The sequence below is a fragment of the Chiroxiphia lanceolata genome, chromosome 27, assembly GCF_009829145.1.
Source record: "Chiroxiphia lanceolata isolate bChiLan1 chromosome 27, bChiLan1.pri, whole genome shotgun sequence".
NCBI classification, from domain to species: Eukaryota; Metazoa; Chordata; class Aves; order Passeriformes; family Pipridae; genus Chiroxiphia; species Chiroxiphia lanceolata.
The window spans coordinates 2,630,418-2,647,211 of NC_045663.1; the positions used below are offsets into that span (position 1 = coordinate 2,630,418).

Below are 16,794 nucleotides of genomic sequence, written 5' to 3' on the forward strand. Positions count from 1 at the left end.
CCCATTCATTCCATGCCATTCCTGGCTAATGGCTGGTTTCACACCTCTGCCAAGGGCCAGCGGGACCGGATGAGCCCGGAGGGTGATTTATGGCGGGCAGGTTGATGGCACAACTGTTCAGGAGAGCGAGAACAGCTGCTCCGGCTGTTCTGGCACAACATGGGGTCGGGAGCAAATCCCTGGGGATAGTGGGAGTGGGGGTGATGCCTCCGGGGTGTTGGGCACTGCCGTAGGGTGGGGTGGGGGGCAGCAGGGTTGGGGGGCTGGTGAGGATCTGGGGTTCGCTTCCCAGCCGCTGCGTGAGACCAAGATTCAAGTCAAGGCTCCCATTAATCCAGACTTTAATCCGCTCTAAATCCCACCTTTAATCTGTTTAATGCCACCTTTGGGGATTAGGATCGTGTGCCGTGGCTCTTGCCCACCGAGCCAGGAGGAGGAGGAGGAGGACAAAGAGAGCTCGGAATGGGGGTGCAGACCTGGGCACGGCTCCGTGGCACCGTGGCATCGGGGGGGTCCCCAGCACTGGGATGAGCTGAGAGCCACGACCCCCCCGCCGAAACCCTCCTCCACACACAGAGCTCGGTCAGCAGCGGGGTAGCCCCGCCCCGTCCCCCCCCTTCCCCGACGTGTTACATCCCCACGTCGGGCCCCCCCAGACGAGGGGGGACCTGCCAAGACCCCCGGGTACTGCCCTCGCTCAGCCCGGTCTACCAGCGCCCTCCTAAGTTGTTGCTCATAAACGCCGTGGCACGGTGTCCCTGTCACCCACGCGTGTCCCCACCACCCACCCGTGTCCCGTCACCCACCCATGTTCTCACCACTCACCCGTGTCCCGTCCCCACCCATATCCACATCCCCCACTCGTGTCCCCATCACCCACCCGTGTTCCCATCACCCATTCAGGTCCCAATATTCCACGCGTGGTCTGTCACCACCCATGTCCCATCACCCACCCATATCCACATCCCCCACCCGTGTCCCCATCATCCATTCAGGTCTCCATCACCCACCCATGACCCACCCGTGTTCCCATCACCCACCTACGTCCCGCCACCCACCCGTGTCCCGTCACCCACCCGTGTTCCCCATCACCCATTCAGGTCCCAATCATCCACGTGTGGTCTGTCACCCACCCATGTCCCGTCACCCACCCATATCCACATCCCCAACCCGTGTCTCCATCACCCATTCAGGTCCCCATCACCCACCCATAGCCCATCACCCACCCGTGTTCATCACCCACCCGTGTTCATCACCCACCCGTGTCTCCATCACCCACCCGTGCCCCGTTACCCACCCGTGTTCCCTCATCCCCCCGCGTGCCCATCACCCACCCATGCCCACACCCCCCGTGTCCCCATCACCCGTGTCCCCGGGGGTCCCGTTTCCCCCCCCCCGTTCTAACGGGACCGTCCCACGCGCGGGACCCGCGGGGGCGCGCCCGCCCCGGCCCCGCCCACACCCCCGTCCGCGCGCGCCCATTGGCTGCTTCGTAGCAAGCCCCGCGTCGCCATTGGCTGGTACCGCCCGCGGGACACGCCCCCCGCCCCCCTCCCGCCCCCGCCGCTCCCGGGACCGCGCGGGACTTGGAGAGACCGCGGGCGGGAGGGCCCGGGAACCGGGAACAGGGACCGGGAACCGGGAACAGGGACCGGGAACCGGGAATAGGGACCGGGAACAGGGAACAGGGAACCAGGACCCAGGCACCGGGAACCGGGCACCGGGAACCGGCACCGGCATCGGGTACCGGGATCCGAGAATCGGGGACAGGCACCGGGAATCGGCCCCGGGAACTGGCAGCGGGAACCGGCATCGGGAATCGAAGGCCGGGCACCGGACATCGACACAGGGCACCGACACCTCCACCGAGGACCGGGCACCAGCTCCGGGCACCGGGCACTGGGATCGGATCGGGGAGCGGTCACCGGTACTGGCTGCGGGGCCCCGCCGGGCAGGGAGAGGCGCCGGGGGAAGCGGGACCCCCCGCCCGGCCCCGCCCCGGCCCGCCGGGGGCACCGGAGCTGCCCCGGTCCCGGCGCCGCGCTCCCCGAGCAGGCAGGTAAGGGCCGGCCGGGCTCTGCCGCCCACCGAGACCAGACCCCCTCCCCCGGCACCTCCCGGCACCTCCCGATACTCCCGGTTCCCTCCAGGCCCCCCGGTATCCCTGTTTCCCCCGGTCCGTGGGGGCGGGAGTTCCCGGTACCGGCCCGTTTCGTGCTGTGTCCCCCCCCTCCCCGGTGTCACCGGGCACCGACGTCCCCACCCACCCCCCTGGGAGCCCCGAGGCTAAAGGAGGGTTTGGGAAGCCCCGAGGGGCGGGAGCTGCCGGGTGGGCAGAGCTCGGGGCCGTTCCCGGCAGCCCCGGGCCGTGCCTCGGTTTCCCCAGGTGGATAAAACACGGGGAAAGGGCGATTTCCCCCCAGATCCCACGGAAATCCGAGGGGGCTGGAAACACCACCGGGTCCGGTGGGTGCTGGTTAACGGGAGAAGGCACCGGAGCCCCTGTCACGGGGCCATCACAGACCCACGTGCGAGGGCAGGGCCGGGTGCCCCATGGCAGCACTTGGCTTCGGGCATTGCCAGTCCCTCCTCCCCTCCCTGCGCTCCAGAGGATGAAATTCCTCCATTCCCGCGGAGACTAATCCCTTCGGAGAGGTCAGATCCCACCCGGAGCACGAGTTGGGTGAAAAACTTCCCACCTCTGACCCACCTCCCTCTGGAGCAGGGAAGGATCTGGGCCATAAACATTCTTTGCTGAGCCCAAGCCCAGCACGGGATCCTGATTGTCCCGTGGAGTTTTCTTCCCTCCTGGAGCGACTTTGTCCTCCTGATCCCGGGGTAGGAAGCATGTGATGCCCCCCGGCCCCCACCGTGGGCTGGACAGACGGAAGGATGGTGGTTTGGCCTCAGCTTCCCCTCTCCCACCCTCTGTTTTCTACTTCCCCATAAGTCCCCGTCTGCTCCGAGCGAAGGGGAAAGGAAGTTGCTGCCAGAGAGAGCAGCTTGATGGCAGCTGGAGAAAGAAAAGGAGGAAATGGAAGGCGAGACAGTTGCTTCAAAATACCCCCCCTTCCTCCTCCTCCTCCTCTTCCTCCTCTCCATGAAATAAACCCCCTTCCTCCTTCTCTTCCTCCCCATTCTTTCTATAAAATAAGCCCCATTCCTCCTCCTCTTCTTTCTCTCCATAAAACAACCCCCATTCCTCCTTCTCTCCATAAAATAACCCCCATTCCTCCTTCTCCTCTCCATAAAATAACCCCCATTCCTCCTTCTTCTCTCCATAAAATAAACCCCATTCCTCCTCCTTTTCCTCCTTCTTCTCTCCATAAAATAACCCCCATTCCTCCTCCACCTCCTCCTCCTCTTCCTCCTCCTCTTCCTCCTCTCCATACAGCAGCTGCCTCCCCCTGGGGCACAGCGATCCCAGGGGAAATTCCTTGATACGCCACTAGATCCTCAAATCAGCCCCCCAGGATCACCCCCCACCCCCCCTCGCCCGTGTGCCAGGATCCCATTCCCACGGGAAGCGCCGGCTGGATTCACCACCACCCACGCCCGGGGTTGGCATCGCCGGAGCCCCCTCGGATCGGCTCCTTGCACAGACACGTCGGAGCCGCCGGGGCGGATCAGCATTCCCAGGCAAAACCAAAAAAGCTTCCCCTCCTTCCCGTAGGTGCATCTATGCGGGAAGGAGACTTTGGGATGGAGGAGCTCAGCTCCCGGTGCCGAAGGCGTCGGGGGCAGTGATCAGTGATGGGGTCGTGCCAAGCTCTTGGTGCCGGTGCGGTGCCGGGCCGTGGCGATGCCCCGCGGCATTCCCGGCCCTCGCTCCGGCCGAGGGTTCATCCCGGCCTTGCCAAGAGCTGAGTTTTGCCTCGGGAGAGGTGTTTACTCAGCGGCTTCCTCCCCGGCCTCACCCCGCTGGGCACACACGCGCCGGATCCGTGGGATCCGTGTGTCAGCCCGGCGGCTCCGGCTGCTCTTTGCACCCATGGCAACGTGCGAGGCGCGGCAGGAGCCCTCCCGCCTCCTCTCTCCCTCCTCCTCCTCCTCCTCCGCTCTCCCTCCATTCTCTCACTGCTCTCCCAGGAGCTGGAGGGGTCACGGGTGGTGGGGACAGGCTGGCGGAGCTCTCCGGTTACTTCCCGGCGCTCCCACCCTGTAATCCAGCGCGGCGGCGTTTAATTAATTAATAGGGGTTGGAGTGGGTGGAAAGCGATGCCGGGGGACGGAGCAGGATCCTATCCACCCCCTTGGCGTTTAGCCAAGGATTCGGGAGGAATGGGAATGCTGGGGTTGCAGAGCCAGGGGTGTTTTCCGAATTGGTGGGAGGAAACAGCCTGTGGGATGGAGGGAAAACCAGGGAGATCTCCACTATTAAATGTTTATCCTGGTTGGGAACTGATGTTTCCATGTTGGAGGGAACTTGTAGCAAGACACTACGAGTTCCTATGGCCCTGGTGAGGAGGAGGGGAAGAGGAAAAGGAGGAGGAGGAGAAGGCAGAGGTGCCTCTGCTCTGAGCTGGAGCTTTGCAGAGCCTCCCCCTCTGCGCTGCTCCATAAATTATTTAAGTGCTTTCCCTTTCCTGCATGAAATATTCACCCGCTGCCAAGGGAACTGGGGGAATTTGGGAGGGGGGGAGCCTGCTGGTGGGAACCAGGTGATGGGGACAGTCGGGGTGAAGGACCTTTGGGACTGGTAGAAATGATAATTGGGACCATGCCACTGCTGGATTTGGCCTCTTTCCATAAAGGGTCTCCAGCTGGTGCTCACTTGGCAGCTCTGCCATGGCGAGTGCTGGTGCCACTGGCACCAGGTACCAGCAGGATGACGGGCTCTCATGTTCCCCTCGAGCTTTAATTGATGCTTGTGCCCAAAATGGTGTGGGAGATGTTTTTTGGGGGTCCCTGGGGGCTGAGGTCGCAGCCAGGTGTTGGGTGAGGTGCTGTGGGTGCCGTCCCGGCGCGGTGAACACCAAACCACCGGCGGAGGTGGCCACGGCACGAGTCCATCCCCAGGGGAGCACACCCGTCCCACGGCGGGGACACCCTCTGTGTCCCCTCACGGGACATCCCAACCTCCACACCACCGCTGAGGGCTGCAGAAAACCCCCCCCCAAACCTCCAAAATGGGTGGAAACCCCCCCAAAAAGGGCCGTGACTGTCCCCGAAGCCGCCGTGGGCACCGCGGCCCCGCCGCGCTCTTCCGGAGCTGGGAGGGGACTCGGTGACAGCAACACTCGGCTGCTCCTTTTCGGAAGAAGAAGCTGGTTTTTTGAGGGCGTTTTCATTAAAAAAGAAAAAGGGGGTGGAGGGGGGGGGGGCAACCCAAGCCCTGAGCCGGGCTGGAAACTTCAGCGACAGGAAGGAAGCGAAGTGGGTTATTTCAGGCTCGTGTTTGCTCCTCGGGGCAAGACTTGCCTCTTCCGCGCGCCCAGAGCAGCCCCTCCGCGAACAATGGGGTCGCGGGGCCCTTCCCGGCAGGAAAACGGCTCGTTCCGGTGAAAATCTCCCTGTTGGTGCTGAGTCAGCAGGTCCCAGTGTGGTGCAGAGGGTGCCCCGTGAACCGTCCCGGTGCTGAGCGGGAGCCAACGGGAGGTGAGCTTGGGTCTGCTTGGGGTTTGGAGGGGAGTGACCTGTGGAACAGCTCACGGGAGCTGGTTGCGTTTTTGGGGTCCCTGTACCGCTTTTGGGGTCTCTAGACCCCTCTGTGCCTCAGTTTCCCTCAGGAGCGATGCTTCTCACCCCGGTTCCCAGCAGGAAAGGGCTGTGGGCGGCCGGGGGTTGTTTGCTGCAGGGAGCAGAGGGTTGATCCATTATTCCACTTGGCATCTGGGAGCTGTGGGCAGCTCTCAGGAGATGGCACTTCCTATTTTCTGTGGGCTCTGTAGGTGGAGTTTGCTCTTGCTTTATGGCTGCGGTTGCCCGGTGTGGGAATTCCTATTTATCCAGGGCACCCCACAGCCATAAGGGAGGAGACTTCAGGGTGACAAAGCCCTGCTCCTTCTGGAGAGGATGCCAAAGGAAGTCCCCTTAGAGCCAAGGGAGAGAAGATGGAGCCACGCTGCCTCTTCCCACCCTGCCTGTCCCTCCGGGCTCGGCTCCGGCGGCACCTCCTGGACTCAGCCTTGGCATTAAATGGGCCCGACCCGCCTGGAAGCTGCTGTCACACGACCTCTGTGTTGTCACTTTTGTCTTGTCAAGTGCAGGGGCCTCAGCTCGAGGCTCCCGTGGCACAAGTCAACGCTTTCCCCCTGAAGGAAGCGCTTCCGAAGCTCCGTGTTTTTCCTGAGGGCCGTAAATAACGCTGCAGGCGGCGGCTCCTCACGCGGCGGCTCCGTCACTGCTCCCGTAATTCACGTCCCCACAGAGCCTTGGCTGCCCTTGGGTTCAGGGAGCTGGGGGCTGGAAGATGCTCAGGGAGTCAGGGCCCATCACAGTTGTCCTTGCACGACTGGCTGGGTGAGCCTTGGCTCCACAGGGAGCTGGGATTTGCTCCTGAGAGCCTGGTGTGTGCTCCAGAGTGGTAGGAGCAGGACTGGGGACCTCCAAAGGGGTCTGGGACTGGGTGGCAGCTTGGCCTAGGGGAGACACAGAGGTTCCTGTGATGGGGACAGACCCAGTTCTGCACCAGAATCCCAGAATGGTTTGGGTTGGAGGGACCTTAAACTCCATCCAGTTCCACCCCTGCCATGGGCAGGGACACCTTCCACTAGCCCAGGTTGCTCCAACCTGACTTTGGGCACTCCCAGGGATGGAGCAGCCACAGCTTCTCTGGGCAACCTGTGCCAGGGCCTCCCCACCCTCCCAGGGAAGGATTTCTTCTTAATATCCAGTCTAAACCTGCTCTCTATCCGTGGCCAATTTATCCCCATCCATCCTCACACCGGCAGCCTCCTTTAGCTGAAATATCTCCTCTCCCCTCCCGGGGGATGTATTTATAGCCTGAGCCCATCCCTTCCCGCTCTGCCAGGCTGTCCATGTCATGTGCAGCCTCTTGCATAAGCAGCCCCAGCTCTGCCCATCCATCCTGGCTCCGGAGCAGGTTGTTTTCCCGCTGTTCTCGCCTCCCCGTGATTTGTAGCTCTGCGGTTTCCCCGGGCCAAGGCGCCTCTCCAGGGTCGGCAGCGTTTTGTTCCGTCACGGCGGCTTTGAGAGCCGCGATCTGCCCGAGGTGATGGATTTGGTCCCGCCGGGATGCGGGAGCGGGGCTGTAGGTGAGGGCTGTAGGTGAGGGCTGTGTCTCGCTGAATTATTCACCTCCGTGCGACGCCAGAGGGAGTTGAGGCAGCGGCAGAACAAGTCCGAGCTCGTGTGGGTGGATCGGGGCAGTGCCAGGGAGAAGGGCTCCCACACAAATCAGCGGGTGCCGCAAACCGGCCGCGCCGCTCCGGCCCCATCGAGTGCCGGGGTGGATGTGGCACGAGGCCGCGGGGGTGACTCAGCTGTCACCTGGGCTGTCCCCGGCTCACCCCGCAGGAAGTGAGTCAGGGTTTAAGGAAGGAAAAATGTTGAAGGGATGGGGCAAGAGCCCTTCCTGCCCCGGGAGCGGGGCGGCACCAGGCGCAGGAGGGAGCTGGGGATGGAGGGTCACGGGCGGTGCTCAGGTAGGGACACCTCACTCGCTGTAGGTTCTCCACAGGGGTTTGGGAGAGGGAAGGTGGGAACACCCCTCAGCTCATCCCACCATCCAAAGCCGGGGTGTGAGCTCAGCTCTCGCCTGCCCTGGCACCCAGCAGCTGCCTCGGTCTGGCTGTTGGCTGGAGGTGCTTTTTCTCCTGCCAAAAGGCTGCGTGGGAAGGTGAGGAATGATAGAGCCGTGGAGTGGTTTGGGTTGGAAGGGACCTCAAAGCCCAGGCCTATTCCACCCCCTGCCATGAGCAGGGACACCTCCCACTAGCCCAGCTTGCAGGTGATGCGGGGATGGATGCAAGGCACGGTCTGACCCCTGTGTGCCTCTTGCCCTCACAGAGATGGACACCTTCAGCACCAAGAACCTGGCCCTGCAGGCCCAGAAGAAGCTCCTGAGCAAGATGGCCACCAAAACCATCGCCAACGTCTTCATCGACGACACCAGCAGCGAGATCCTGGACGAGCTGTACCGGGCCACCAAGGAGTACACCCACAACCGCAAGGAGGCCCAGAAGATCATCAAGAACCTCATCAAGATCGTGATGAAGCTGGGCGTGCTGTACCGCAACGGGCAGTTCAGCCCCGAGGAGCTGCTGGTGATGGAGCGGTTCCGCAAGAAGGTGCACACCCTGGCCATGACGGCCGTCAGCTTCCACCAGATAGACTTCACCTTCGACCGCAGGGTCATGTCGGGGGTGCTCCTGGAGTGCCGGGACCTGCTGCACCAGGCCGTGAACGGGCACCTGACGGCCAAGTCCCACTCCCGCATCAACCACGTCTTCAACCACTTTGCGGACTACGAGTTCCTGTCGGCGCTCTACGGGCCCTCCGAGCCCTACCGCACCCACCTGCAGAGGATCTGCGAGGGGGTCAACAAGATGCTGGAGGAGGACAACATCTGAAGGCTCTTGGCAGCCGGGCTCTGCCTCCTGGGAGGGTGGAGTGGGGCTGTTTGCCTGCTCTGAGCATGGCCAGGCTCGACGGCCCCCCCCCTCCTCCTCTGCAGTGCTCGCTCGTTTTCCCCTCGTTTCTACAGGAGACTGAACACCTTGACTTTTGCCCACCCCTTGCCCAGGGGCTTCGAAGCCCTCCCTGCGCTGGGCCGAGTCCTCTCCAGGGGATCCTGGGATTTTGGGCTCCTGCTGTACAGTTTGATTTCCTTTGCCCACCAAGTGTCCTTAGCTCAGAGTCCGAGGAGGACTCTGAGCCTTGAACTCTGTTGTAACCCTCTGGGGGGAAAACCAAAGCAAAGCCTGGTGGTGTGGAACACCTCTGAAAGGGGTGTCTGAGCAGGTGGGATGTTGCTGGTTGTGAGACCCCCTTCCTGGAGGGTTGTGGGGCTCCATGGTTTTCCTTCAGCAGCTCCATAACACTGTGGGAGCAAGTCATGGTCCAGAGTGTTGCTGCCCAGGATGGGAAGGTGTGGGCTTTGCTCTCCTCAAAGACAAGTCCCTGAGAGGAGGAGGATCCCACCTCACCTGGACAAGGGAGCTGCTCCTTCCCTGCATCCCAGGTACCATCCAAGCCCCAGCTCCCCACCAGCTCCCCATGACTGTCACGGCTCCGACGCCGCCCTCGGTGGTTCTCCAAAGTTCTCTGTGGGATTTCATCCCTTTTCCACATTGTCTGAGTGATGGTTGTTCCTTTTTTAGCAAACTCTGTAGCCCTGATGAGTTATTTAAATAAACTCACCTGTTTGGCCTGGGAGCTCCGTGGGGTTGTTCCAGTGGTGGGTGACAGCGATGAAATGAGCCCTGGGGAGAGTTGGGTTTGTCCTTTGGATGGTGACGGCTCTCTGTGACCTGGGGTTTGTACTCCCTGGCTCCCTGGCTGGGCTGTCCCTGCTCTGTGGCACAGCAGCTCCTGGATTTTCATGGCCAGAGCTGAACCAGTGGAACAAACGGGGTGTTAAACCCAGCATAAAGCAGCAGCAAAGGTCTGGGATCCTGGGGGGAGCAGAGAACTGAGGTTGTTCAGCCTGGGGAAAGATCCAGGGAGACCTTAGAGCCCCTTCCAGGGCCTAAAGGGGTTCCAGGAGAGCTGGAGAGGGACCTGGGACAAGGGATGGAGGGACAGGACACAGTGAAAGAGGGGAAATTTAGATGGGATATTGGGAAGGAATTCCTGGCTGTGAGGGTGGGGAGGCCCTGGCACAGGTTGCCCAGAGAAGCTGTGGCTGCCCCTGGATCCCTGGAAGTGTCCAAGGCCAGGTTGAAGCAACCAGTGGAAGGTGTCCCTGCCCAAGGCAGGGGGTGGCACTGGGTGACTTTTAAGGCCCCTCCAACCCAAACCCTTCCGAGATTCTGTGCAATCCTGCTCCCAGCAGACACCCACACGTGCTCCTCTGCATCCCCACATCCCCTGGGCTGCTCAGCCAGGAGCCAAAAAGCACAACCCTGACAGCAGGAGGCCGTGGGTGACTCCGCAGAGTCGGATCCGGGCGCGTTGGAACTCCCGGAGCTGCCGCCGCTCCCGGCACGACGATCTCTGCTCTGAACACTGAAAACTGCCCTTTTAGCACACAAGGCACCACACAGTCTCAGCTGGCCTTATCTCCACGACCTTCTTGTGCCTCCTGTTCCACGGGATGTGTCCCGGTGCGGGCGGCTGCCGGAGCTCAGAGCGGCTCCGTGGCTCCCACTCGCCGCTCCCTCCCCACCGCCGGCTCCAGGCACTGATAACTTTCAGCCTTAAGAGATTATAAATAAAGAGAAATCAAGCCCCCATCTCTGTCACTTCACAGCCCTGGCTCCAGCAGTCACAGACAATTGCGTGGCACAGCTCGGGGTGGGGGGTAAAAAGCACATTCACAGGACCCACCTGGGTGTTGGTACCAGGGGGAAGTGGCCTCTGAGAACAATTCCTGTGCTCCCTGGGCTGGTGGCAGCTGTCAGGTGGGTGCTGGAGAGGAGCCAGAGCAGGAAACCACGGGCAGACGTGGTGAGATGGGGCTGAGGGACACGCTGGCAGCCAGAAATGCTTCGCTGGTCCCTTCTCAAGGTGCATTTCGGTGCCAGCTGCAAGATGCTCCTCGGTCACATGAGCCCCTCTCGTGGCTGTTCCCTTTGTCCCCATGATTTCCTACACCCCAGGCCCACACTTAACCCCCCCAAACTCCTGGCACCAGCTTCTCTTCACATCCAGGTGTCTGAGCTGAGCCTTCTTCCCCACAGCAAACACCCACCTCATCCCCAAGTTGTTCCCTTTTTGTCCCAGGGAAGCCCTGGAGAGCAGATTCTCTGCCAGAAAAGCCACCTCACAGCCTGGGTTTCCCATCCCAACCTTGGGAAATGAGTCCCTTTGCTCTAGTTCCCTCCAAGTGACTGGTTTAAACAGCAGAAGGGTCAGAGACCTGCAAAATGCAGCTCAGAGCACAGGGGGGAGCACACTGGAGACACTCCCGGGCCCTGCAGGTCACCCACAGGTCCATAAAGTGACACACAGAGGAGAAAAATGCATTTCAGAACAGCTTGGAGAGCAGAGCTCGTAAAACCCCCAGTGCAAAGCACACCCAGACTGCCAAAAAACCAGGGAACTGCCCCAAAAACGGGCAAAGCACCTACCAGTGATCACAACCCTCAAAAGGGATCAAAGGTGACAGTGCAAACTGACAACTGCAGCCTTGTTGTCACAAGGGTCACAAGAGAGCCTGGGGCTCTCTTTGGCTGGGCAGAACCCCCCCAAACCCTCTGCAGCCCCCCCAAAATTCCCGTGGGCTCCTCCTGGCCGAGCAAACCCTGAAGGTCCATCCAGCTGGGAAGGGCAGGAGTGAGAGAGCAGAGCAACCTCAGGCCAGAGCACGCTGCTTCATTGCTTTATTTTGTGCTGGATTTACACAGGAAAGGAATTGCACATTCCCTGTTATTACTCTAGGTAAGAAAAAAAAAAAAATCGCTTTTCTCGTAGGTATAAAACAGTCCTGTGGTTGTGCTGAGACGTGGAAGTGCTGCTTGGATTGATTCCTGGTTGTGTCAGAATAAGCTGCTCTGCCTTCCCCCCCATCCAAGCCATCCCAACCCAGCTCTGGCAGGTCCAGGGCATCCACCCCAGGGATGATCTCTCCATAAAGAGTCTCAAGAGAGCTTTGGCCAACTCCATTCTTTCCTCCTCCCTAAATGAATTATTTCCTCCTGCCACGCTGGTGGAGGGAGAAATCCCATCTCCCCTCCAGAGGCTACAGAGTTAACAACTTCCCTTCAGCAAACCCTGCTTAAATCCAGCCACTCACTTATCTTCCTGCACTGCTCTTCCCAGCAAGGGAGATAAGGAGCCCCCCGTGCCACATTCAGCAGATCAGCCAAGCAGGAAGAGGGCCTGGAATGGCTGCCTGTGGATCAGGAATCTCCAGGGAGGTTTCCAGCTGCAAAAGCACGTTGTTACTCCGACACAAGACAGAATTAAATGTGCCCTCTCACACCTCCAAGCCCCACTCGTGTCGGACCCCAGCACGTTTCAGTATTGAAAACCAGAAAAGTTTGGCCAACCCCAAAAAGAAAAATAAAACACCCCTCAGTTAAACCAGGAATCCTCTGTTCCTGCCACGTTCTTCTGGCCAAAACACCCTGCCCAGGGCTGGCCCTGGGGGTCACAGCTCGTCACGGGGTGTTTTTGCTACAATCATGAGCTTGGACAGTTCGAAACGGAACTTGCCTTCCCTGTGAGACACTGGAGAGAGAGAGAGAGAGAGACAGAGAACAAGCACAGGATCAACAGATGGGAAAGCATGAACAAAACAGCCCAAAAAAAGCACAGAGGCACGAACAAAACAGCCCTGCTGGGTCCCTTCCAGGGTGGGGAAGGCAGCGAGTCTGGGCACTGAACTTCCTCCTCCTCCACGCGACGGGCTGGTGGGATAAACCCTCCTTCCTCCACCTCACTGAGCTGGAATGGGAGCCCCAAACCCCTGCTGCCAGTTCTCCAGAGCACTGCACCCCTGGCACTGTCCTCCCATACACTGTCACCTGTCAGTGTATAGGATTTAAGCTTAAACTGCCTCCCACAGCACCCCCTTCCTCTCCCGGTTCTCTCCGTCACAGACCTGTTGTTTCAGTGACTTCAAACTCTTCCTGTTTCAAGGGGATGTCGTTCTGGGCACCCACAGCAGCTTGAGACTGAAACAGGAAGGAAGAAGGTGTGAGAGGGTTGAGGCAATCCGAGGAGTTACAGCGTTCAAACCGAACAAACAGCAGCCACACTTTGGGGGGAAAAAAATGTGGAACTGTGTGGAGCGAAAGAATTACGTCCACGAAGGAAATCTGCAGGAAAATTTCTGCCTGTTTTTCCATTTCCTATTAAAGCCCAGACTGGTGTCCTTGGGGTGATGGAAAACCTCACCCCTAAAGGCTGGGAAATGGAAGAAGGAGCCAGACAAAACCACCCAGAGAGGTTTTATTTACTTTGTCACACGCGATTTGTTGAGGCAATCCAAGACTCCTGCTTTGCTGTGCCTTTTGGAGCCCCCCCTTCCCAGCACACCCACGGATTTGAGGGGGCAGAAACACAGTGGTGCAGGGGAGCCCACCTGCAGCCCCTCTCCTGCCTGCCACCAGTCTCTAATTCGGGATGTGCTGGAGCACATTTCATTGCACAGATGTCTAATAAATGTTTTCCGTGCCTAATTCATGTTTTATAGCAGCCTCCCACACTCCTGCTTCCCAGGGATCAGCTGGGACTTACATAAGCCATGGCATACTCTATCTTGGCTCCTTTCACTTCAGCTTTAAACTGGGTAAAGAAGAGATAAGACTTCCCCTGGGGCCTGAAACGAGAAAGCAGAGCCTTTGTCAGCGGCAGAGAGGGTGGAGGTGCAGAGGAGTGAAGGATTCCCAGCTCCCTCCCTCCATCCACAGCCACCTCTGGATCTCCTGCAGCTCCATCCAGCGCTGAGGGTGGGAGAGGGGGACACAGAATGTTTATAAACCAACGCTGGGTGAAGAGCCCAGCAGAGCCACAGCACCCCTTGGCAGAGGAAAAGCCTCCCTGCTGGGAGGCAAATCCAACTGGGAAGCAGAATCCCTGTCCCACATCCCCCCTGCCTGGCTGCTGGTTTGGCTGAGGTTACACAGAACACACCTCCAGATGGAGCAGGAGAAGATTCCGTTGTCTTCGCTGATCCCAACGTTCATCTGCCACTGCTGCAGAGGGAAAGGTCCAAACAGTCACGGGGGGGAAGAGCCTTGTGCTCCCTGCATGGCCCCGGGGCCACTGACCCCCCCTCCAGCTGCAGGATGAGCTCCAGCAGCCCTAAAATAACACAACAGTCCCTCTGGCACCAAGCTCAGGGCCTGGTGGCTCTCTGTCCTCTCCACAATTCCGTCAGTGCTGTCACAGAAAAGAGTTTAAAAGTCTCATTTCCTTTTAGGCTAAAAAATGAAGACCTGGTTGAGACAGGAGTTGCTGATAAGAAAGTGCAAACAGAAAACCTTCCAGCCTCCCAAAGGAGACATGAGTTACTCCTGCGAGGTCCTTCCCACCAACTGGGGTGTGAAAATGTCACTCCCAGTTCTCCAGAGACATCCAGCACGGAGATTTGTTAAGTCACAGAATCCCAGACTGGTTTGGCTTGGAAGGGATCTTAAATCTCATCCCATTCCACCCCCTGACACGGGCAGGGACACCTTCCACTATCCCAAGTTGCTCCAACCTGGCCTTGGACACTTCCAGGGATGGAGCAGCCACAGCTTCTCTGGGCAACCTGTGCCAGGGCCTCCCTACCCTCCCAGGGAGGAATTCCTGCCCAATATCCCATCTATCCCTGCCCTCTGGCAGCGGGAAGCCATTCCCTGTGTCCTGTCCCTCCAGGCCCTTGTCACAGCCTCCTTACAACACACAAAGGACACTTTGGTGCAGGGAGCAAATCCAACACGTTCCACACAGTGCTGGAAAAGGTGCAACCACCCTCCCTCACAGCTCCCTGTCCCTGGAATCAGCTCTTCCCAAAGGAAACCGGTTCCCTCCCTCCGTGCAGGGACTGGGACTGGAGAAGGGCAGGGTTTGCCCAGCTCACCTCGTTGGTCCCTCCCTGGGATGAGTAGGTGAAGGTGCAGCTGTAATCCCCCTGCCAGGAGAGAGGGATGTGAGCTTAAGCAGGACCTTCTCTTCCACAGAATCAAGGAATTCTTTAGGTTGGAAAACACCTCCGAGACCATCGAGTCCAACCATTCCCCCAGCACTGCCAAGGCCAACACTAACCCCTGTCCCCAAGTGCCACATCCACCCAGCTCTTAAATCCCTCCCGGAGTGGGGACTCCACCACTGCCCTGGGCAGCTGTGCCAGGGCTGGACAGCCCTTCCCATGGAGAAATTTCCCTAATATCCAACTAAACCTCCCCTGGGGCAACCTGAGGCCGCTCCCTCTTGTCCGGGGTTTGGGGTGAGGACTCGTGTCCTGGGGGGCCCAGGGACCTGCAGCCCTTTCTCCTTGCTGAGCCTCCTCCCCATGGAGACCTTCTTTCTTTGGGACCCCCTTCCCCTGGCAACCCCTCCCTGCCCTTGGGATACTTCATCCCTTTGGAAACCCACCCTTGGGGACCATTATCCATGGCAGGTTGCCTTCCCTGGGGACCTCCTCGCTGCAGAGACTGTCCCACCTTGAAGACCCATCTTACTTGGGGACCTCCTTCTGCTGGAGACCCCCACTTGGGGGGACCCCAAGTCCTCGGGGACCCCCGTTTCTGTGGGGACCCCCCCTTTCTCCCTGGGAGCCTCCTGCCTTTGGAGGTTCCCTTCCTTGTGGTCCCCTCTCCTCCCTGGGGACCCCCTCCCCAGCCCCTCTGGAGACACAGCCTCCCTTGGAGACCCCCTTTCTCTGTGGGATCCCCCTGCCTCAGGAGCCTTCCCTGTGGATCCCCCCTCTTCCATGGCACCCCCTTGCCCTTGGAGCCCCTCCTTGAGGACCCCTGGGAGACCCCCTTTTTCATGGGGACCCTCTCTCTTGCCCCTTTGGAAACCTCCCCATCCATTGGGGACTCCCCTTTACCCTGGGCTCCTCCTGCCTTTGGAGCCCCCCCGGGGACTCTTCTCTCCTTGAAGAACCCCCATCTTGGGGTCCCCCCTTCTCCTGAGCTCCCCCCGGCCATTGCAGCCCCTGTTCGTGCCCCTTTCTCCCTGGGATCCCCCTGCCTTTGGCGCACCCCCTTAAGGACCCTCTCCCCCCGGGGACCCCCCCGTTCTCCCTGTGCCCCCCCCGGCCATTGCAGCCCCCCTTGGTGCCCCCTCTTCCCCTGGGGACCCCCCCGTTCTCCCCGTGCTCCCCCCGGCCATTGCAGCCCCCCTTGGTGTCTCCTCTCCCCCTGGGGACCCCCCCGTTCTCCCTGTGCCCCCCCGGCCATTGCAGCCCCCCTTGGTGCCCCCTCTCCCCCTGGGGACCCCCCCGTTCTCCCTGTGCTCCCCCCGGCCATTGCAGCCCCGCTTGGTGCCCCCTCTCCCCCTGGGGACCCCCCCCTTCTCCCTGTGCCCCCCCCGGCCATTGCAGCCCCCCTTGGTGCCCCCTCTCCCCCCGGGATCCTCTCCCTCAAACACCCACCCGGACCCCCCCCAAACTGGTCCCGCCCCCCCCTTCGCGTCCAGCCAATCCCCGTGAAGGGAAGTGTGAGCGACGTGGCTCTCAGCCAATCAGCGCGAGGCGCGTACCCCTCTCCGCACCCGCTCCCTCCCTCCCCTCCCTGCCGGCCGCTCACCAGGCTCCGGGAGAAGGAGTGAACCTCTCCGCCGGGCCGCACGTCGAACCCGACCGTGCCCGGTTCCGCGGCCGGTTCCGCGGCCGCCCGGGCCGCCAGGCATAGCAGGGCGGCGGGGAAGAGCGCGGCCCACGCCCGCCGGCCGCTCCTCCCTGTGGGCGCCGCCATCTTGGAAAGGAAGCGCGGGCTACGGCGGGCGGGAGGGGTCAGCGCGCGGAGGCGGCGGCGCCACGGCCGCCATGTTGGGTGAGGGCATGGGTTGTGGGCAGGGGAAACCTGGGGGGACAGGGGGACAGGGGACAAGGGGACAGAGGGCTGTGGGGACGGACAGGAGAGCACCGCGACAAGGGGCTGTGGCGTCAGGGGCCTACAGGGACAAGGGACCACAGGGACAGTGGGCTGTGGGAACAGGGGGCAAGGGACCACAGGGACAGGGGGCTGTGGGAACAGGGGGCAAGGGGGCCATGGGGCCGTGGGGAAACAA

The 16,794-nt window shown here is 60.8% G+C and overlaps 2 protein-coding genes across 3 annotated transcripts; one reads left to right on the forward strand and one right to left on the reverse strand.

The window, feature by feature from the left end:
* Nucleotides 1-1,612: 1,612 nt before the first annotated feature.
* On the forward strand, nucleotides 1,613-9,339 carry TNFAIP8L1 (TNF alpha induced protein 8 like 1). Of its 2 annotated transcripts, none has more exons than XM_032711991.1 (2): nucleotides 1,613-2,059; nucleotides 7,972-9,339. In XM_032711991.1, the coding sequence occupies exon 2, from the start codon at nucleotides 7,974-7,976 to the stop codon at nucleotides 8,532-8,534; it is 561 nt and encodes a 186-aa protein (XP_032567882.1). In that variant the 5' UTR covers nucleotides 1,613-2,059; nucleotides 7,972-7,973; the 3' UTR covers nucleotides 8,535-9,339. The 2 variants fall into 2 exon arrangements, with proteins under 2 accessions (XP_032567882.1, XP_032567881.1); XM_032711990.1 differs by lacking the exon at nucleotides 1,613-2,059 and adding an exon at nucleotides 5,291-5,598.
* A 2,084-nt stretch (nucleotides 9,340-11,423) lies between these two features.
* Nucleotides 11,424-16,498, reverse strand: MYDGF (myeloid derived growth factor). Its single transcript, XM_032711992.1, has 6 exons — nucleotides 16,311-16,498; nucleotides 14,639-14,689; nucleotides 13,705-13,766; nucleotides 13,309-13,390; nucleotides 12,671-12,743; nucleotides 11,424-12,297 (listed from the first exon to the last, which is right to left on the reverse strand). The coding sequence occupies exons 1-6, from the start codon at nucleotides 16,476-16,478 to the stop codon at nucleotides 12,218-12,220; spliced, it is 516 nt and encodes a 171-aa protein (XP_032567883.1). The 5' UTR covers nucleotides 16,479-16,498; the 3' UTR covers nucleotides 11,424-12,217.
* Between the last annotated feature and the right edge of the window lie 296 nt (nucleotides 16,499-16,794).